Genomic DNA, 23,763 nt, shown 5'->3' on the forward strand with positions numbered 1-23,763 from the left:
CCTTTAAAGTAAAATCCTGAATCCAAATATGTTGAGACATAAACAAGACTGAAAAGATTTTAAATTGATCAGTCAGGTCATGGGGATTATTTTTTGCTTTTTCACCGAAATACTTTTGAGCTGGCTTTTTGAGTCAGGTCATGGGGATTATTTTTTTATTTTTTTCACCGAAATACTTTTGAGCTGTCAAGTTGCATTCTTTGACAAATATCCTAGTTCAAATTAGTTTAACTCATATCCTTTTAAAATTTTAAATTCTCAGAGAACAAAAGCAGAAAAAAGAGAAAAAAAAAGTGCTATGTGTATGAGATTGATTTTCTTAGGGCTGAAGATAACATAAAATAATTGAAATAAGATATTGTTTGGGAAAAAATAGTCAAAATTCATGTACTGAATTGAATGTTTCTGTGAGTAAATATTTATTCATACATTATATTTTCTTAATTTTTGTTATTTTAGGATAGAAAATGTGAGAGGATCAAATAGATACAGTGGTAAATCTGAGAAAACAGAAAAACAGACCAGTCACGAACAAATGAAAGGCCCAGCTCTAATGAACAAAACCGGGGGGGTGATAGGTCAAGGTCAAATGATTACTCAAGGTCAAATGACAGGCCCGGATCTAATGAACAAAACAGAAGTGATAGGTCAAGGTCAAATGATTACTCAAGGTCAAATGAAAGGCCCAGCTCTAATGACCAAACTAGGAGTGATAGGTCAAGGTCAACTGATTACTCAAGGTCAAATGACAGGCCTGGCTCTAATGAACGAAACAGAAGTGATATGTCCCGGTCAAATGAACAGGATAGAACAAGGTCAACTGATTACTCAAGGTCAGATGGTCAGGATAGAGCGGAAGTCTATCGAATGACTACATGAAGGTCAAAAGGATCTTGATTGTGACAAATACTCAACAACGAACGTAAAGGGGGGGGTTCCATACCAACAACTCCATGTGTCTCCGAGGCAGAATGAGAAAATGACCAAGAGAATCCAAGGTTCAGCCGAATGGCCATATGAACTCTGAGTCCTCAGGTTCTAAGTTGTTGTACTCCATGGTAATTTGACCAGGGCAGGTCAGATTTTTTAGACCTGTTTCATTACCAGCTACGCACGGTAATTTTACCAATGTGGTTATTTCTGATTGTATATGAATAGGTTCAAAAAATTTCAAGCAATTATTTCAAATCAATAGCTTTTTGTTTTTTAGTGTAAAATTTGTTAGTGTATTCATTTATGTGTTCATCCTTATAATTAGAATAGGTCTTTTAGAAAAATAGTCAAAATTCATGTACTGAATTGAATGTTTCTGTGAGTAAATATTTATTCCTATACATTATATTTTCTTAATTTTTGTTATTTTAGGATAGAAAATGTGAGAGGATCAAATAGATACAGTGGTAAATCTGAGAACAGAAAAACAGACCAGTCACGAACAAATGAAAGGCCCGGCTCTAATGAACAAAACCGGGGTGATAGGTCAAGGTCAAATGATTACTCAAGGTCAAATGACAGGCCCGGATCTAATGAACAAAACAGAAGTGATAGGTCAAGGTCAAATGATTACTCAAGGTCAAATGAAAGGCCCGGCTCTAATGACCAAACTAGGAGTGATAGGTCAAGGTCAAATGATTACTCAAGGTCAAATGACAGGCCTGGCTCTAATGAACGAAACAGAAGTGATATGTCACGGTCAAATGAACAGGATAGAACAAGGTCAACTGATTACTCAAGGTCAGATGGTCAGGATAGAGCAAGGTCGAATGACTACTTGAGGTCAAAGGATCTAGATCGGACAAATACTCAACAGCGAGGTTCCATACCAACACCTCCAAGTGTCTCCAGTCAGATGAGAAATGACCAAAGAAACCAAGGTCAGCCAAGGCCATATAACACAGATTCAAGGTCAAGTGAACCTCCAAGGTCATTTGACCAGGGAAGGTCAGATAGACCTGTTCAATACCAGCTACGCAGGTAATTAACATGTGGTATTTCTGTTGTATATGAATAGGTTCAAAAGTTCAAATATTTCAAATCATAACTTTTTGTTTTAGTGTAAATTTGATAGTGTATCATTATATGTTATCCTTATAATTAGAATAGGTTTAGTTATTATGTACCAAATGAAGGTCCCTTAGACCTCCATATTGACCATGGACCTAATATGTATCATATGGATTCATTTCACATTTCAAAGGGTTATAATTTCATCAGACTATTTTGTGTCTAAATATCAAACATCACCCTACAGTATATTTACGATGGCTGAGATGTCACCATATTATATCTGGCATGCTTTCACCATTTTCACTTTAATATCTTCTCGCCTGTCCTCATATCATAGTTCATATTAAATAATTTCATTGAAAAATATCATGAATAAATCATCATAATTTTCTATATGTTACTCTCATCAGTTATTGAGATCACTTCTATAAAAAATCACAAAGACCATTATGTGAACTTATAGCGTTACCATCATTGACATTCATTCTTTCAGTCTGTTTCTTATTCATATTAACCAGAGCTATAAGTAGGATGAAGAACGCAATTCATTTCCATTATACTGCAAAATTGTTCCATTTATCATGCTGTATCTAAAATTAGAACATTATAGATTTATAGAGGTTTACTGCTACATGCAGAATGTACCTGATAGCTACATGCTTTGCAGGGCTGAAGTACTATAAGCATTGGTACAGTAGTCAAAGTATATAAAACTATTATCTGTAGTTTGCTTAGCATTGGATATTTACATTGCTATGCCATATTTTATAAAAGTATGATTTATATATGATTGAGATTTACTATTTATGAATATTTGCTGTATATCTACCAGATTTATTTTTGCCGTAGTTTATGTAGAAATGATCAATAGCTGTATAGCATGTTATTCTCCTATTTATGGAATATTATGTAGCCCGGTTAGCAGGGATCACCAGAATTATTTGTACATTATTATACTCCTTATTATATGTTCCCCATGTACACAGTCTCCCCAGTTTATATAGGCAATGATCACCAGCCCTATATATATTGTAGAGTTCCTTACACATTACCTGTGCCTATTATGCTCCTTGCACTTTTCCTGATGTAGATAATATCTATATTACTCTACCTCCTAGATTTTCCTATGCTTAGTCTCTAAATCCTTCCCATTATTGTCAATCCTGTACTTTCTAGAGTGTTCTAGAACTTCTTAGTCCTTCCTTGTCCTTCATAGTCCTTCCAAGTGCCTCTTATTCCAATCTAGTACCGCTGCCTGGCCTATATTTCCTGAAGGATACCCCCGGCTGTAGGATCATGGCCCCATCATTATGCTGTTGTGACATTCCAATAAATGATATCACATTGTCATAGAATTTCATCACATCATCATTCTTATCATGACAATAAAAAAAGAAAGAACGTCATGATATCCTCTGTCATCGTCATGGTATCCATATTTAATATGAAGTGATGTGGCTGGCTTCCATAACCAGATTTTGTGTGTGTCGCTGTTTGAGACTTCAGATAACAAAAGTGTGATCTATTGTTTATCTAACAATGATTAAATCACAAATTAAACGATTTGTGACGGAAATATATTGGGTAATGAAAGTATAATTTGGAATTAACACATCATATAAAATGTATGTGACTGGAATGTGACTAAGATGTAACAGTACAACGTCTCCAATTCCTGGTCTTTGTATGGCTGTTAATCATGTACATGTACAGTTCACAACATTTTTAGGGTTTCTGTAACTTAACAGTATCTCATGCGTGTTATTCTATCTTTTACTGCAGTTCAATAACAGGTTATAGGACCATAACACAGAACAGTGAGATATTTGCATAATGACGAGTCGACGGTACACAGTTGACCCCAAATAGGTCAACAAATAAATCCCAGATATCTTATCTGTATTTGAGTGACTACAAATTTTAGAAAGTGGCATTGCCCATGGAACAGCCTGTGATATCATTTCTCTTGACTTTTGATTATATTACAATGAAGAACAAAAGAGACGATACTAGACTACCGATCATCACTAATATAGACTTATATACTGCCTGAGAGAGGATCTTAGTAATTATTGCCGAGCAAAATGAATGTTAAAGCCATCCAACAATCTGTTCTACACTGTAATCATCATAAGAAGTAGACAAGGTTAAGGAAGTCGTTTTAATTGGTAGTTAAAATAGAGGATGGAAAATTAGACAAAATTATGTATCAGAGTAAATGAGAAACATAGCAAGTAGAAAAATGTACATTAAATTGTCAAACAACTGACCACATTTTTTGGGAATATCAGCATCTGGATTATCGGGGGGTCCACAGTATATGGTTCTATTGTTTATAAGTTTGAAATGTTTTTACAACAAATAATTATCGTGATTTCTTGTTCTTGGAGAAAATATACGAAGTTTGATTGCATGCAAACTTAATAATTTGGTTAACAGTACTTCCATACAAATGACCTGGAATTGGAGTGTTGAAGTAAGAATGTGTACTAGCAATCAATGTTTGTATGTCACAAAAGTAATCCTTAATTCTCCCCCAACAATACAGCTCACAACGTAATCATAACAAAGGGCGGGTAACTCCGTCCAGCAATGTCCCCCCTGAGGAGGAGGGAGATGGCCCTGAGGAGGTAAAGGAGGAGGAGGGGGAGTGCAATAATGAGGAGGAAGCTGCTGTGGTTGTTGATGAGGGTGATGAGGAGGCAGGGTCAAGGTAGACTAAATCCACCCTAATGTCTCGCCCGTATCCCCATGTTAACCGTCCTCTCTGTCTTAACCATGATGTGTATTTAATACTAATAATATGAATTCCAGGGCAAGTTTCGGATGAGAATTGTATCACAATGTGTAAAATTTAATTTAAGTGTCCACTTTTCAAGATATTAATCACATCCAATCAAATTGAGACTTGGTCGAGTTACTTTTTCAGTCAGTCAGAACACAAATTTGTTTTAATATATTTTATGTATTTTTTTGTATATTGATGGGTTTTAGTGAAAAATTTTGGTTGACTTTGAGAATTTGTTTTGATCAATTTTGTGTAACTCTTACTTGTATCGTTACAAATGTAGGAATACAAAGAAAGATTATTAATAACCTGTTTGTAAATTTACGGTATCTTGTTCAAAGCCTAGTAATCTGGTCAGGATTATTTTTATCTTTAACTTGTATCTGAAATCAATATAAACCTTAATTTATTATGGAGAGTTATCTGCTAATTAGAGCAGTTATTGATCAATATTCATTATTTGTTTTAAAAAAAGTAATTTGACAGAAAACACCATAATTTTCTCACATGAACAATGTTGTCACAATCAATACCTGCTTCTAAGGGGAGATAACTCCACATAATAGAAAGACTCCATATATATACAATAAGTCTGTATATTTTTGTGTAATTAACCTTTTTGGCATGCTCCTTACTTACCCAACTTAACACCCTGCATGGCTTGTGAGCCGGTCACTATTGTGTTATATAGACCTGATATTATCAATATTATCCTAATATGTATTGTATATATTCCTTTCCCAATCTTGGTGTTGTTTGTCTGTAAATGTAGGAGATTTCTTTCAAAAAGAGGAGACTCTCTCTAGTTCTACAGACATACACAATTTTCATGAATTTTCGTTGATTTGAGGCTTTAAATATCAGCGACAAGTAAAAATGACATGAAAATTTGAATTTTTTTTTTTTTTTTTTTAAATCAATCATTTGTAGTCAATATTATTTAGGTGGATTACTTTAGTTTGGTACTTTTCAACCTAAAACAGAGCGGTCTCCTTTACATGTATCTAGTAAATACTCTTTGTTTCAATGATTTAGATATTTACATGACTTTGCTGTTATTTTGGTTTTATACAATGTATATGTATTGCTATAATTATTATAATACTTATTGGACCTACGTTTACAAAATAATAAAGTACATCTGTATTTACTGTAATGGGTTGTTGTTTCCAGACAAGCCAGAACTGGCCCACCCCCTCTACCTCAAAGGGACCAGACCAATACCTATAGTACACCACCAAGGACAGATCCCAGGGACCAGATAAGGGTCAGCTCAGCCCCAAGGGGCCAGGCAAGGATGACCCCTGATACTAGAGAACAGGGTCCATTAAACTCAGGCACCAGATCACAGGGGAGAATGAACTCTGACCCCCATAATCATACAGGACAAATGAACTGTAGTCCTCATGTCCCTCCAAAGATGAATGGTACGGTCCACAACCAAGGAATGTCCCCTTCAACAAATAACACGACCCCTACCAGGGGTAGAGTAGGGTATTCCAGTGTACAGGACCGTCCCCTACCTCGCCCCCCAGTCAGTGTTCAGAACTCGCCAGCAGGTGTGTCCCCTAAAGGTCGCACCTTTGGCACCAGTGATAGTATAAGGAAACTGTACAGTACGCCATCTGATACAAAGAGAATGTATGCAACACAGGACAGTATACGACTTATGTATAGCCAGGACGGAGGACAAAGCTCCCCCAATAAGGGCGTGTCCACCAGCGGGGTGTCGTCAGTAGGTGTGTCAACAAGTCGAAACCAAAACGTCCTCGCCCCACTCTCCCAAAACGTAAGTACAGTACTATCATTTATGTAGAAATTATGTTTCTGATTTAATTTCATTTTTTGAAAATCACATAATCTTTGTATGGAGACTTGCAGGTTTGAATTATATTTTATATCCAACCAGCAGGAGGAAAGGGGTTACTACAGATTTGTGATTTTATGTTTCTTCCTTTGCAAATTATATTGTCCATGCTCTATCTCATAACCTAATTTTATAGTCCAGTCACAGATCCATTTTGTCCTGTTCTCAAAAGTAGGTAGAAAATCAATTAACCTACATTTTGACATATAGCAGATATGAAGGCATACTATTGTCAAGACTTTATTTCATATGATTTTTCTGGTGAAGGAATGTAATAAGGTTTTGGTTTGTCATGTGTATACCCATAAGGGCATTATAAAATAAAACATTGTTTATTTCCTATGATAAATACAAAGACGTTTATTGATTAAAATGTTAATTTCTTTTCCAGACTAGTTCACAAAATTCACAAAATTATAACTATAACCATTCACCCGACAAAAGTGGCCAGTATGCGAGTTACTCAAGGTCGCCGAACCATGACGCTCGTGTTAGTCGGGGGATGACCACACAGAACGTTATCAACAAAAGTGTGATTCCAAGGACAGTACTGGACCCCGGTCATAACCGAGACCTATGGACAGAGATCTGAGTGGGTGATGTTTTCTGACATTCTCTCTATGTATATGTTTGTCTCATTAGTGGAAGACTTTGGGCAGTGAGCTGCCTTCTTAATTTGGTCACCTTCATTTCAGTCCCACACCATACATCCACACCAGTAGTGAGAGAAAAAATTTCTGAGATTCTGTATCAGGATTATCAGATTCTGAAAGAGACGGAAACATTGGTACCGGATAGGTCACACATGCTTTCTATTCCATCAGGATTACCCGTGTCTTAGAGGCTGCCAAAAGAACTTCCTTGTGACTGAAGATTACCAGTTTCTCACAGGGCCAGAAGCACTTGTTGCTCAAATATGATGCTTCTTTTGCAGCTGGAGTGGTAGTTTCTGAAAGGTACCAAAAGCTGAGCTTCTTCATGAATTCTCAATTGTGTTTGAGCTTTCTCATTTAACTGTATTTTCAGGGCAAACAATTTTTGTAACTCACATGATCTGCTCATATTTTAGTAAATAACCTTAAATCTTAATTGTGATTTCCCAAAGATTCGTCCTCATGTTTCTGAGTCTTTACTTTTAGATAATTTATCTGTTATCCTAATATTTTTTTACAATAATGTGTATGGAAGTTAATTTTGTCTTGTAAATTCAATGCATGCCTTATAAACTGTGAACAAAATGGTTGTTATTTTATTCCATATCAACAATCTATGCAATGTGTTTCTTTAAATGGCTTTATTGCATTCATTCCTGTACAATAATGTTTTTAATATTGCAGAGTTGTCTGTCTTTATTAGAAGATAATTTTCAGGTTATTTGTGAATGTCTAGCTACATTGAGTTTTTCTCGCCAAAAAAATATTTAGCAGTCAAAACCAGGAGTGGATAGCTCTGTTGCAGGGGAATTAACTCATGTCAAAGAACAGGTATAAATAGCCTTGACAACTATGCATTTTGTCTTGCCAAGTGCGCTGTGATAGCATTAATGCTCATGTATATATAATACCTTTAACATCTCTATTTATTTGCATTGCCAAATGAAATATAAATAAACAAAATATTGATTCAATCAGACTTCACACATTATCCAGTAGTATTCCTGTATTAAAAATCTATTGTATTCATAAGCCCAGTATTCATTATGTTAAAACCCCTTCACTATGTGTCATATGATAAAGGCCTCATTTCAGAGTATCTTGTAGCTTTAATTAGTACATGTTCATCATAATATTGTGAAAATGGTTAAGGGACCATATTTACAGACATAACCCCAATTTAATATGGGTATAAATCATTACATGGCTTTACTGTTCTTTTATTGACTTTTTTGTCCTCCATAGGAAAGATTTTACCAATTTTGAACAACAATTGTACATGGTCATTCTGAAGTTGTTTCTACTTTGATAGCTACCCTTCATATTCAATTATGTATGTTTATGATAAAGAATATAGGCTATTGGCCAGATCATCCAGGACAGGTATAGACAATATTATAATATGTAAATTTCTGGAGTTTTCCCCTTGTATTCTAATCCATTAAATCAAGAAACACAGCAAATATTGGATATTTAATTTGACCAAAGAAAATTTTAAAATGTAAACACATTATTGCAAACTTTTGTGTTTTCGCTGAATTTCCCTTTGTCTTGTACAGTAAACCACAAGCTTTTCATCAAAGAAATATTAATTTTGGTGTTGATCTTATCTTAATATTTGGTGCTTACCACATATGAATCTCTAATTAAAATAGAACATATTCATCATTTCAAACATACCATAACAGAGTACAACCTATTGGTTGAGATATAAATGGTAACTGTAAATCTCAATTATCTAGAACATAATATATAAACATATCATAATAAACCTAGGTTATCCAATTTCCTTTTTTACATAATTTGGAAAAACATAACAAGTAATCATATATATCTCATTGGTAGAAATAAATTGTTCAGAATTGATCATTTGGAAAACATATTAAATAATCATATATCATCTCAGAAATAAATCATTCAGACTTGGCAGTCGATACAAATGTTTCTGCCTACTAACACTTGTAACCTTAAAATTTATATCTTTTATATACAAGTATACATTCCATATTTGCTAAAATATACAAGATAGCATGTGAAAACATTGTGTATAAATTAATGTTTTTTTTTAGAAGTTATTTCTTTCTTATTTATATTTCGTTGTATATGACTATGTAAATATACCTGAATTGAGACATGAAATTGTATCGTGTTTGAATGTAAACAAACAAATCTCAGGCCTTCCTGCTGACCTTACTTTTATGAAATGAATTCCAGTACTTCTATAAACATTGGTTGTCAAGGAGATCACCGTGTTAGTGCTCAGGCATTGCCGTCCACCATTTTCACCAATCAACTTCTCTTATATAACTTTGTTTTAAAGTCTTTTATATTTACTCTTGTAAGCATTCTTTCATGTCTTTCTTATGTGGATTTTAAAGGTATTCTTATATCTCCTGGACATAACTGTTATGTGATGTAACTTTTAATTCATGCCTTAAATCTAGCTTCTCATAGTCATTATAAATAATGTATAGCTAATTTTTTTTGCAGGGATGATTTTTTTAGTCATTTCGCAGGACATTGCTGACATCACAAATATTTGATCTGCAAAATATTGGAAATACTTGAATCATATGTGGTATTAAACCATTAAGCAAAAAATTTTAAACTGCCTAAATTTTCCTAATTTTAGTTAAAATTGTGACAATTTTGAAATTCACAGATAAATTAATATTACTTGCTATATGGTATTTAACAATGAATTGTTTAGTGTGTTTATACACGTACAATAGACCTTTTTGTATAAATTTATGTAACATATCTCACTCTGGTGTATTAGGAGACATATGAAGAAAAACGGGCTATGATAGTCAACTGTTGATGTTAGACCAAGATTTCTGAGACAGTATATTTCAATGTGAATATGATTTACAATTAAAACACTGCTATTGATTAATTCATTTCATTTTTGTGTACAGATCTGACATGATGATACTGTAGGAAGGAACCTTACCCAAGTATTTATTTCTATTTTACTTCATATAGCCAGAAAATGTGTTCAACTGTTTTAACTGTAAGGCGACCAATCTTGTGTAAACATGGCTGGGATATATTACCTTAGGATTATCCTTATAAGGCTTTTAGAAATGTAAACATAATGATATATGGTTTTATTGTTTAAAATTTCAGATAGTTAGTAGCTGGTGCTTTGCTGGTTTTTATGAATTTAATTTGTGATCAAAATAACACTGCTGACAAAAAACTTATCAAGATTCTGTGAATTGCCTGTCCACCATATACATGTACTTCTGATTATTTGTAAACGTTTTGGAATTCAATTTACATAGGAGTTAATCTGAAAAGTTTTGTTTTTATTTAAAGATACTGAATCTGGTGTATCTCTTATTGTAACCAAGAGCAATATAGACACAGGTCAACTCCCTCTTTATACCTGTAGAAACCCCCATTTCTTATAGCCTGTGTGTTCAGCTCTCGACTGTGTATATTTACCTGTATAATCTGACCACCTGTAGAATCTGACCAGTGCTTACCTGTGTATACTGACTCCACATGCTGTATTATCGGAGTGTTGGCAGTGCTATGTATGTAATGTTGAGAAAATGTGTATGTGTGCAGTTTGATACTAGAATATAAGTGTGTATAGCATATTTAAAACTATGTTCAACACAAGAAAGGTATCATAGTATCATAGAACTTTGATGCAAGTTACCTTTTTTCATTTTTACCTGTGTTGATGCAAGTTACCTTTCTCATTTTTACTTGTGTCAATAAACAGATATTTATTGCATGACAGTTTTTGAGTTTTCATTACCTAAAAACCTATTACAATAAGTATAACAATGCTAAAATATTTTAATATATTGTTCGTTGTGCACGGTCATACACTTTTCTTTCAAATGACTTGTTCTCAATACCCTGAAAGGCTCAGGGAACTCATATTGGGCCTGTAGCATGCCGAGATGAAAAGCAACCAAACTTGAATGACATTGACCTTCATTCAAGGTCACAGGGGTCAATTAGGCTAAAATCTTTAAACAACATCCTGTGGATAACAGCCATAAAGACCAGTTATTGGGCCTGTAGCATACTAATATGAAGAGCTATCAAGTTTGTTCAAATGAATGATCCTGATCTTATTCAAAGTCAGGGATCAAAAAGGCTGCAATTTTTACCAACTTACTGATTACTTCATTTCTACTATATGTTGAATTGTATTTAGTTAGATGACCCACTTTTCCTTTGAAAGGTAGGTTTTACCCAAGATGATAAATATATTTTGTAAAATCCAATGAACTGGGAAAACTCCAAAACTTTATTTTCAAAATATAATGTGACTACCAGATTGGTATGAAAATGTAGCGGGCACACACTCAACAAGGTGAACCTACAAATAAAATTTCTATAAGATCCCCATGATCGGTTACCCATGTTAATCAGTCTAAGGTCTATAAATGGAGCGTAGTGGAGTTTCGACACTGGATTTCTGAGGGTGTACGATCCCTTCTAAATCAGAACATTGTAGACACCAGACTATGGAGGAAAGGTTCAACATACCAGAAAGCAAAACACACACAAACTATTAAGTGAGCATTCTTTATTGAGATCCTGTATATCTATATCACTTATAGCTTGGTTTCTCTTTTAAATGACATGAACATTTGTGAATTTAATGATCAACGTTAATTCGCGAAAGTTTATCTCCATGAATTAATATCTTCCACAATTATTGCACAATGAGGCTAACTGAATAAGTAATTCACTTACCATGTGATACTTGATAATGTTTATGCGGGACTAGTATCTGCAGTGATGATGGAACGTAACTATTTGTAATTTTCCCGCTGAAATGACTTAAGCGTAGGATATCATCTTTTGACGACATTAAATCACCATTAGAAACAATAGTCCAGCACAACTTTATCGGGTATCATGTGGTACGTGAACTATTCCCATTAAATTCAAGGGTTTTTCCTTTAAATTTCAAATCTGCAAAACTTAAATTTATCACCGTGAAAATGCTTTGAAAAAGAAATCACAGAATTTAGAAGCCACGAAAGAAAGTTCAATTACACTAAAGTGGAGTTGAAAAATTGCTTCAAAATAGGATAAACTGATTTATCCAAAAGATGATTTGAACGCTTAATTACCAAAAAAATCATTGCTGTAAGGTTTTCATGAAATGAATTATAAAACAAAGAGAATTGATTCACTATACAGGATTCCTGTCTACAGTTATTAATTATTGAATGTTTAAAGATTAATCCATTGTTTCATTCGGATAAATAACTGGTACAGAGTCAGAAGATCTACAATTAACGAAAACCATATTCAACTCAAAATTTAAACCATTTCTTACAAAAATATTTTTTTTGTATAAAATTAACAAAATTACATTGTATAATACTGTTAGTGTATACACTCATAAACAGTCACTTATACTTGATATACAGTCACTTATACTCAATATACAGTCACTTATACTCGATTACAGTCTCTTATACTCCATGCACAGTCACTCTTATTCGATATACAGTCACTTATACTCGATACACAGTCGCTTATACTCGATATACAGTCACTTATACTTGATATAGTCACTTATACTCGATATAGTCACTTATACTCGATATAAAGTCACTTATACTCGATATACAGTCGCTAATGATCGATATACAGTCACTTATACTCGATATACAGTCACTTATACTCGATATAGTCACTTATACTCAATATACAGTCACTTATACTCAATATACAGTCACTTATACTCAATATACAGTCACTTATACTCGATATACAGTCACTTATACTCAATATACAGTCACTTATACTCAATATACAGTCACTTATACTTGATATACAGTCACTTATACTCGATATACAGTTTCTTATACTCAATATAGTGTCATTTATACTCAATATACAGTCACTTATACTCAATACAGTTTCTTATACTCAATACACACTTAACTTTTGCTTGATATACAGTCACTTATAATCAATATACATGCACTGTAAGGTTTTATAACATCGGTATATAATAGTAGAACACAAGAGAAATGTTGCCTACATTTGCCCAGATTTCATGCAACTATTTCATGTTCCTTTACATAGTTTTTACATGCAAATCCTTGAATCAATTCAAATACATGATATAATAAAAATACTCAAAGACAAAATTACTGGTAAATACTGTTGGTAATTTGATATTACAACTGTAAATATTACTGAATGGTCAAAACTTGCAGCACAACATTAAGTCTACAATTTAGAAATGTAGCATTACATGTTTTGTCTAGCAAGATTTGGGAATGAACCATAAGAACTGAAAAAGTAAAATATTCAAAATGAACTCCCATCATTAAGATTTCCAATGAAGTCTTATAATTCAATATGCAAAACATAATATCATAATGATAAAAGAAAGCTGCTGGTAATTGTTATCATCAAAGCTAAGGAGTGAACATATTCATCAGATGTAGATAAGGAGTGAACATATTCATCAGATGTAGATAAGGAGTGAACATATTCATCAGATGTAGATAAGGAGTGAACATATTCATCAGATGTAGATAAGGAGTGAACATATTCATCAGATGTAGATAAGGAGTGAACATATTCATCAGATGTAGAAAGGAGTGAACATATTCATCAGATGTAGATAGGAGTGAACATATTCATCATGTAGATAAGGAGTGAACATATTCATCAAATAAGAGTGAACATATTCATCAGATGTAGATAAGGAGTGATTCACAGATGTAGATAAGGAGTGAACATATTATGTAGATAAGGAGTGAACATATTCATCAGATGTAGAGAGCAAAAATATATTAACATGACTACCTTCATATATATATAAGGAAAATATACCAAAACAAACTTTTCTTAAAGTTTCCAAAATACTAAACATGGTTTTCCCTTTCTTTTTTAACAAAAAAAAGAAAAAGAAAAGAATTTTAAAATAGCTTCAATACGATGTATCACATGATCACCTATACAATGTCACAAAAAAACTAATTACTAAAATGAGATTATTGCTGAAATATGTCTGGGAACAGGATATACATTCTATTCATCTCTCACTTTTGCTTGTCTAATTATATATATGTATATATGAACAAGGATGGAAACTGACATAAAATTTTATTACCCTTGGCGACATCCATGTCCTATCCACACCTGGACTAAATCATTGCAAAACTGAAGGCTCTGTATGTGACAATGAATGAACAGGTAGTTTGGTCTTTTCATGTGTATGAAAAATAATTGTATGGCTTTGAAGTCAAAGAAAGTCTCTGCTGGCCTGTGATTGGTCATTTTTTCCCTCTGAATCTGCCTTCAGTTTTGCAATGACATAGTCAAGGGGTGGATATTACAACAGTGATAGTGACCCCTGGAGTATTGAGGATGCCATGATGGAAATCTTGAGCATGGAAATCTTGAACGACCTATACAGCTATTTATCTGAAGATTATATCAACCTCTATGAATCTAGTCTGCACTTAAAAGTAATTCTTCCTCTTCACTGTTAACTCCATTGACTGGCGGAGGCACGTTAGCCGAGGGAACCATTTTATTTCTGCGTTTGTTGCGTATAAAAGCCATGCCATGTGTTCTTGTATGAGTACGTAGATCAGTCTCAGACTCAAACACCCTGTGACAGACGCGACATTCCAGAGGGTTTCTGTCATCATCGTCGTCATCCAGTACTTCAATATCATGATCATGTGATACTTCCATCTCTGGAACTGGCGGAATGTCTCGGATTTCCTTGTCATAATCCACATCCATTGCCTCCTCAATACCATTGTCTCGGCAATACGTATTGAAGTCCTTGACCTTGTGGACCATAAAAAGATGTTTTCTGAGAGATGGCAGAACAGCAAAAGATAGACCACATTCAAAACATTGGATAAAGTTTTCTACCTTGTGAACCCTGAGATGTTCCAGAAACGTTTCTCTGTCCTCACAAGTGAGAGAACATTTAGCACAAGTAAATCTGGTCTCCCCTTCAACTCTAAGCTTCTTGAAGGGCTGATCAGGGTTTTCATCCTCCTCTGTTTTGCGCTTGGAATCTTCAGTATCTTTGTCTTCAACGGCATCACTAGATGACTCCTCATCTTCTTGTTTGATAAATTTTTGTGAAATGACTGGATTCTTTCCCTGTCGATGGCGACAAGACAGGTGCTTGTCAAGAAGAGCAGTAGATGAAAAGACTCTCTTTATTCCTCGAGAGTTGCAAATTTGGCATGGATACTGATTGCGCTTAGCAACATGTTTCAAAGATACATGATTTTTTAGGTCCTCTTTACTCTGATACGTGGCCCCACAAAGGTGACACGGAAACAAATGGTGATTGGCTCGATGTTTCTCCAAAACCTCCTTATCCTTGAACCGTAAGTTGCAGTCAATACATTGTTCAGCACCACTTTCATTGCTTTGATCCTGTTTTGGTCTTGAACAGGTTTCCTCATGATCTTTCAATTCTTCCATGTTCGAAAAATCTGTTCTGAAACACTTGATACACACAGCGGCTACCCGTTTTTTGTGAGTCAGCATGTGCTTTGTCAAGCTTTTCTTGTAAAAGATCTCTTTGTCACAAAAGTTACACACATACTTTTCTTTAGTGGTCTTTTTCTTGAAACAAGGATGACCCAAAAGAGCATCCAGTTCCATTACCTCGCCGCAATTTTTACATGGCCTGTACTCTGGGACTGAAGAACTTCGATGCATCATCAAGTCATGTACAAAACATTCATAAATGTGACCGAATGTTTTATTGCACTTCATACATGAAGTCTTGTTGGCTATCCTTGTGTGGTTTTCATCGATGTGCTTGATCAGATCCTCTTTTGAGGGAAACACTTGTCTACAGTCAATACATAAGAATGCGTATGTGCACGTTTGTTTGAATTCCTTCACATGCCCGGCTATGTGTAACTCTAGCACTGATAGGTCATCCAGCACTGTGTCACACACATGACATTTATAAATACGCTTGCAATCTTTTTTCATTGGATTACCCCTCCGGTGGGTAGCGAAATGCCGTTCAAACCCTGCCATTGTTCGGAAAGCCATAGGACAAACCTGACACTTGTAATACTGATCCAACTTACTTAAGATATGGTTTTTGACTTGATTTCCAGTCTCCATGGTGTCCTTACACTTGGAACAAGACATCTGCGTAATTCGATTTAAATGACAGCATTCATATCTCATGTGCTGTATAAATGCACTACAACTTTCTTGGCCTGGTTCCCTGTAATTGATTAAATCTGATTCTTTCATGAATTGTTTCCCACATTCGGGGCAATTTGACGGCTCTTTGTGACTGTGCATTCCCGCTGAATGAAGACGACGATGGGCCCGCAGAGCGCACATAGAAGGCAATGCCATGTTACAGTGACTGCAGTTGTGCCAGAAGTCACACTTTACAGCAGCTGTATTCAAATGAGACAAAAGCTCATCCACAGTCAGCTGGGATCCGCATTCATGACAACGTTTTTTAGCTGGCTTTTGACTTTTATTGTCTTCTGAATTAGGATTGCTAGATTCACTGGATGATGTCTGAAATCCTAGCGATTCATATATCTTTGGTAGCGGTTCTATTGAGATGGAGTCTGATTTGATGTGAATTGGGACGGCCTGACTTTTATCAATATTTAGATGCTGACGAAGGTGGCCCAGAAACTGACATTTATTGAAGAAGCATTTCTCTTTGTTGCATTCATCACATTTGAATGTAATTTTCATACTGTAACGGCCCCTGTGCTGTGAAAGACTTGAGTGGATCCAGAAAGAGTCTCCGCACTCGTAACAGAGATATTTGTCATCCTTAACCATCTCCTTCAGATTTTCAGGGACACCGGGTGCTTTGTAATTTGGTATAGGATTTTTCCTAGCAATAAGTTCCGTGATACGCGGAAGGCCGACCGTATCAATGTTGATCGAAGATACTGGCATAGGTGGAGGGACAGTGGTCTTGAAAGTAGCATTTGTTTGAAGCAAGGCTGGTGTTGAGATTCTATTGACTGCCATGCTATTCACCACAGGATTACGAATGTTAAGTCCTTTAGGCTGGATAGGTCTGGGGACACGTTGTGGTCCTGGCATGTTTGGAATTTGTATAGGGCGGGTCACAGGTCTGGGTGTGGTACAAGAGCTATTGGACAGGCGGATAGTCACTCTGTTCTGACCATTCGCAGGACCAAGCCCAGCTAATACAGGTACAAATTGTTTGTTTTTAGTAAAATTGTTTAATGTTGTGCTTTTCAAACTTGGAGCGGTTGTTCTCATTGGATCTGAAGCAACCAGTTTGGTCAGAAGGGCAGGGTTTGAGGGAATCAGAGAAATAGGAACAGGAAGCTTTGGAGTGGATACAGTAGTAGAAACACAGTTCACTTGACTCAGTATACTGTTATTGTTGCTATTGACGACGGGTGACATGTGATTTCCATGGACATTCTCTATCATAATGGAGGGAGTTGAGACCTGACTACTGGCACTGGGTATGGATGGTGTACCATACCCATTATAGGAATCTGCCGGTTCTTGTTTAATACTTATTTTGTCACTATTACCTGTAATTGGAACCACAGGCTTCTTTGACGTGGACTTCTTCGCTACTTGGTTAAAATCTTTCTTTTCATTATGTTTTTCCGTTCCAGGAGATTTATTAGAAACAGAACTGTCCTGTGATTTCTTAGCTGGTGAGGGATCTTTTGAGTGAGTCTTCAATATGTCCAATATATCTCCATGTTCTTCAGGTTTGTGGACATTTGGAGACTGTTTTGTGACTGGGGTGCTGCTATTGGCCATCACCGTGGAAAGATTCGGATTCAGCTGCTGCAGATGTGATTGGTGGTTACCAACCACTGGCATAGTTCCTAAGGCAGACTGGAGCATGCTTCTGGCTTTATTCAGAGTATACATACTGAACTTTTGAGAAGCTGAAGTCTTTTTTGTATCTTGAGATTCGTTGACCTTTGGCTGGACAGCTAGTACCTGAGGGCCTATTGGAGGTGGATGATTAATGTCTTTGGTTGTCTTTTGCTGGGCATCCAGTACTTGATGTTCCTTTTGTATTGAGCTGGAGGCACTTGTACCTGCTGTACTGGAACTGTTGACAGTAGACTGGGTTCCCATTTCTGATGACTTTATATCAAATGTCAATGTGACTTCACTAGCCTGCTTTTGATTGGATGATTTCTCAGACATTTCCTCTGGTTTACTGGTAGAACACACCTCAGACACAACATTTGTCTCTGAGGAGACATTTGCTGCTGGTCTCATTGTCAAAGTACTCTGTACTTCTGTCGTCGCCAATGAAGGTGTCACTGATGAGCTTGTCATGTTAACATTTACAATCTCTAATGTACCTTCTGATTGTACTGCAGAGGTTACTGGAAAGTCATATCTTACTTCAGTTGATGAGGCAAATTTATCAGAAGTGCGTTCTTCAGAAGAAGCAATGTTGTGTTCATCAGAAGACACACTTGTTTGCACTGCTGAAGATACATCACTATTTGCAGAAGTCTCTTCAACACTTGATGTCACACAAACTCTAGAGCTAGCTTCCTTAGCAGCTACTGTTGTTGTTTCAGCAGTCATTGGATCTTTGTCTTCAGATGAGGTCTGTATCCTGTCTTCAAAATCCATCTCTGAAGAATCTGTGGCCATGCTTTGTACACACATAATTTGTATCTGACTAAAATCACCTGAGTCAGCTGCTGAATCTTCTGTCTCCATGGCGATATCTGTTGACTGTTTATGATCAATGGTGTTCCCTTCAGTCTCACAGTTATCAGTACATGACTCTTGCACTGTATTACTCTCAGCTGGAGAACTTTCTGTTGCCCCTGCATCGCCTTCAATATTTAATGTTATATGGTGATCAGTTGTCTCCATGGATACAGTTTCTGTAATACCTTGTACTGAGTTCCCTTCGCTGCTTACTGAAGTCTGAAAATTGTCGGCCTCTATGGATACAGCTTTATTGTTACCTGGCTCTGTGTTACCTTCACAGCTAGATGGAGTTTGTTGATTGGCTGTCTCAATGGATACAGTTTCACTGTTATTAGGCAATGTGTTACCCTCACAGCTAGATGGAGCATGGTGATTGGCTGTTTCCATGGATACGGTTTCGTCAATATCAGGTACTGTGTTGCCCTCACTGCTCGAAGGAGTCTGTTGATTGGCTATGTCCATTGATACAGCTTCCCTGTTAACCGACACCAGATTTTCATTATTGCTGACTGGAGTCTGAGAATGATCTTTTTCCTCTGATATACTCTGACCATGTCCTAATGTTTCTTCTGGTTCTGATGAAGATGTCACAGCACAGACAGAAGCCTGAAATCGATGAACATTGTTATTAATGAATTGTAAACAGTACATATATATGCAGTAGATTCAAGTTTTATAACTTGGTACATAAATATATACATTGAAGCTATCTAAAATACAATCAAGCTCTTAAAAATAAAATCATTCAGATATCTAATTCATATATGTACATGTAAACCATGTTAAATAATCAATTTTGATTGGTAATGATTTTACATCATTTAATCCATTACCACTAAATCAAGTGAGCAGGAGTCATAAAGAATTTGATAGAGATATTTGTAGTTACCACTGTTTGCAATTTATTTTTTTGCCCTTGGGGCAACTATAGCTACTGCTTGTTATCTTATCACAGAAAAATCACATTGAGGGATTATTACATCTACAGTTATATTAATACACTGTTTCACTATTGCATTTGTGGGAAAAACAATGCACTGGATGTTGTCTTCTCAGAACTAATTTACCTGTATCTTATCACTAATAACATTTTAATGACCTTACAATCAGTAGTCACTCTAAAGGGTTTGTTTGTTTGATTAGTTATGTCCTATTAACGTCCAGGATCATGTTAGGACGGCCTCCTGTGTATGTGGTGTGTAGCGTGTATGTAGTGGCAGGTACGTGTTGTGGGAGACTTAAAAGGGTAGATAACTCTATCTAATATAATGATCACTTACCTCAGCCTGTGTACTGTCTTCTGTAGAGATTTGATCTTGGCCATTCTCCTGATCTGTGAAGTTCTTTGTCCTGGTGATGTCCACACCTTCAGAGGCGGCGGAGATCACACTAATGCTGGGATCATTTTTTAGCACTTCTCCATCCTTTGTCGTAACGCTACAATCAGTTGAGAGTACTGCTGCATCTCCTACCTCATTGTTAGATGCTGGCTTCCCATCCACCTCGTCCGATTTGGTGTCCATGAATGGTTTCTGACCTAGCTGGAAATATCAACTGTAAGAAAGAAAATGTTAAAGAAATCAATAACTTGGACACGTATAATAATATGATTTGATACAAACATACAAACAAGTCAGTTACAGAAAATTTTGAATTTGTCATAATCAAAAAAATAAAATAGAAAATAGTAAATGATCAAGTGCTTTTCTGTATGGCTGTTTCAGAATCTCATCTACATACATTGAGACTATAACTTTAAGTTATTCTACAGGTCCACATTGTAATTTGGGAGAGTCTTGCAAAAACAACACCCTGTATAGTTCTGACTATCATTTGTCTCAAGATAGCCAGAGAGTGAAGAAAAAGAAATAAGTCTAAATAGGGATAAAGTTCAAACATAATATCTGAATAATATTTCTCACTTCCAAGCAAACTTAGTCATCTTTTATGATCATGTATTGGGGACAGCAGGTACATTAATACTCTTAACCTCCTATACCTGCAAAACAGTAATCAAAATAATATACTGAGTTGAAAGACTGCTGGGATCATCATTGACATTCAAGGACTATCACTGTCATTATATCCACTTATGGATTATATTAATAGCAAATCTTAATTAAGGTTTTTTGTGTGACAATAGATGAGCAAATAATTATGTCCTTTGAGGCTTTGATATAAATATCAACAGAATTTAATAACGGTACAATGTAGTTTTTAAGTAAGGCGCCTTCCAAAGTGGTCTCCTATAGACCTATGATTGGTCAGGGTTTTTTTTTCTCTAGAAGTGTATTCTTGCTTTATACTAGGGTGGATATGATGAAAGTGATAGTAACTCCTGAAATATCGAGGATGCACCAGAAATAGAGATCAAGATCTTCAAAACTGCAAAGGGAAGTCATTTTATGAACATTTCCACTGGTTCACTGATGATCGACCAAGTTCATTATTCCATTGTCATTTTATTGACTCAAAATTTGTATTATAATCCTTTCTAAGTTCTAACCGATCAAATTAAAATTAGACTTGGAATTCCACTTCACTATGATATGTTCCAATACAAGATTTAATAACTCTCCAGTCGGGGTCACCTCAGCATGACCCCTATGTTTAGCCAATCAGCATTTTGCCTATAAAATCTTTGGTGTGGTTGACTTTCTTGAAAGTAAAAACGGCTAACATAACATCCTAATAGTAGGCCAGGGGTCATGCTGAGGTGACCTGGAATGGGGAGTTGTTAGATCTTGTATTGAACCGTGGCGTAAAGCATTGTACAATAAGATTCCTTACTAACCATCCATAATATATAATTGCACTCGATCACAGCACATAAAATTTTTTTTTTTTTTAATTTTAAAAACTATAAACATTAGTTTCAATTGATAATTAACGCTGTTCATCGATTGCTTGTTTCCTGCAGTTTATGTAAGAAGATCTGACGTTCCTGGCTTAAATAAGACAATAGAATTCGGACTTAATAGTTACTGTAAACAAACTTTTATTCGCAGCTACTTAATTTCGCGAATTTGCTTCAAAACAAGTTCACAGAGATTAATTAAGTTTCGTGGATCAGATTATCGTTCTACTTTCATTACTTTTCTTGACATAATAAAGTATCTATAAGGTATTACAGATATGGTTTTTTTTTTTGTGAAACAGACTAGCCGTGTATCTGCTTTTGTATCAGGTACGTGTATCTCATTCGTAATAGGCCTAAGTGTTAATCCCTATAAAAACATGTTCAGTACCACAGAAAAGAACTTGCAATCACAAACTAATAAACAATGGCATCTGCAAGTATTTGCGTCGATCAGTATGCCTTTGGGTAAACATGTCGGTATATTAGTGTACTTAAAATAAAACAACATGTACTATATGTAGCTAAAAAGGATACCATAACTCAAAATTCTGAGACTTGAGATCGAAAAACTCCAGAGCTGATGTGACCCCTAATGTCCCCTCACCAAAATGAAACTATTAAAATTCGCAGAAATATTAAGTTTCCTAGGCGCTTAATTCACCTGGTCGAATACTAGTATAAATATATGTATTTGGAACACAATTATGAGCAGTCATGTGCGATCTCGTGAAATAAATCTTTTGAAAACAATTGACTTTAATGTCAAAATATATCAGCAATTTTGTTACAATAGCAATTATAAAACAGTTGATTATTTTCGCACGAATGATCTCAATATTTTCATGGTAATGATATTCACAATTTCATGGATCAATGTAATAATGTGATCAAAAAATTTTATCCGCCAAATATTTAATTGATCGAGAAATGATTGAATCATTATATGTATTACATACACAAGGCCATAATGGTGAAATTAGTGTAACCGTTAAAATTTGATTTTCTCATTTAATCTATATCAAATTGTGAAAAAATTTCCCTGCACAAATCACCACTTATTCATAAGAAATAGTTTTCTAATTCTTGACATATTGTACGTACGTGTCACAATTATTAGCAATCATGCATTTATCAAGTATTGGTCACATCAAACTAATGAATTAGTATGGTGAGGTTATATACGCAAATATACTGAAATTTCATACGAGTGCAAGAATACGAAGTTAATTCTTCACCAGACAATGTGTAAGATACAGATTGGCAGTCAGTATGCAGGTACGTCGCAGATATTAATTAGCTGCAGGTATTCATTCGCATTGAATAATTCGGTGTCGAGGAAAATTCAGTTTTGCGGTTATAAAAATAACAACTTAGTTTAATGCGGATATCATGTTTCATACTTACACTACTGTTTTAAATAAAGACTTTTCAAAAAATATTATATCCACAACAAATTTATTATTTTTATTTATTATTCATTTCACTTCATAATAACATAAAAGATTCAGCACACTGAAATGATGTGTTAAAGTTATTAACAACTTTGACAGATTTAACTAGTAACAACCTCTTATTATTTTGGGACGTTGGGCATATTTATTTCAAGATGGCGTCTTTAGCTGGTCGGCTGTTGGGCGGAAACAATGCATAAAAGGAGCACGTAGATTTACTTAAATTGCAAGACAGACATATCTTCATGGGGTATATGCATTGCCATATTTTGTCATACTTACTGAATGACTATATGTCTTCTTGCTGCATATTAGAAGTTTTGCAAAAACAATCTAGATGAAATACAATGATCGATCCATGTGCAATATTTACATCAAAACAACCCACGTGATAGTTCCCACAATTCACCCGCGTTTTTGAAACAAAT

At 35.2% G+C, this 23,763-nt stretch overlaps 2 protein-coding genes across 7 annotated transcripts in view; one reads left to right on the forward strand and one right to left on the reverse strand.

Annotated features, from left to right (window-relative positions):
* The window catches only part of LOC138333291 (uncharacterized), a 40,201-nt gene extending 29,138 nt beyond the window's left edge, over positions 1-11,063 (forward strand). For 4 of the 5 annotated variants that reach the window (XM_069281575.1, XM_069281578.1, XM_069281576.1 and 1 more), the window contains 4 exons: positions 1,366-1,974; positions 4,556-4,720; positions 5,969-6,584; positions 7,054-11,063. In XM_069281575.1, coding sequence (XP_069137676.1) covers positions 1,366-1,974; positions 4,556-4,720; positions 5,969-6,584; positions 7,054-7,254 — 1,591 coding nt within the window. In that variant the 3' untranslated portion in view covers positions 7,255-11,063. The remainder of the gene's footprint in view (positions 1-1,365; positions 1,975-4,555; positions 4,721-5,968; positions 6,585-7,053) is intronic. The other variant, XM_069281579.1, reaches the window with a different exon arrangement.
* Positions 11,064-14,065: 3,002 nt separating this feature from the next.
* On the reverse strand, positions 14,066-23,761 carry LOC138333281 (zinc finger protein 532-like). Of its 2 annotated transcripts, none has more exons than XM_069281564.1 (3): positions 23,618-23,761; positions 20,305-20,565; positions 14,066-19,630 (listed from the first exon to the last, which is right to left on the reverse strand). In XM_069281564.1, the coding sequence occupies exons 2-3, from the start codon at positions 20,545-20,547 to the stop codon at positions 14,771-14,773; spliced, it is 5,103 nt and encodes a 1,700-aa protein (XP_069137665.1). In that variant the 5' UTR covers positions 20,548-20,565; positions 23,618-23,761; the 3' UTR covers positions 14,066-14,770. The 2 variants fall into 2 exon arrangements, with proteins under 2 accessions (XP_069137665.1, XP_069137664.1); XM_069281563.1 differs by having other exon boundaries at positions 20,305-20,578.
* Between the last annotated feature and the right edge of the window lie 2 nt (positions 23,762-23,763).

Source organism: Argopecten irradians, chromosome 10 (assembly GCF_041381155.1).
Source record: "Argopecten irradians isolate NY chromosome 10, Ai_NY, whole genome shotgun sequence".
NCBI lineage: Eukaryota > Metazoa > Mollusca > Bivalvia > Pectinida > Pectinidae > Argopecten > Argopecten irradians.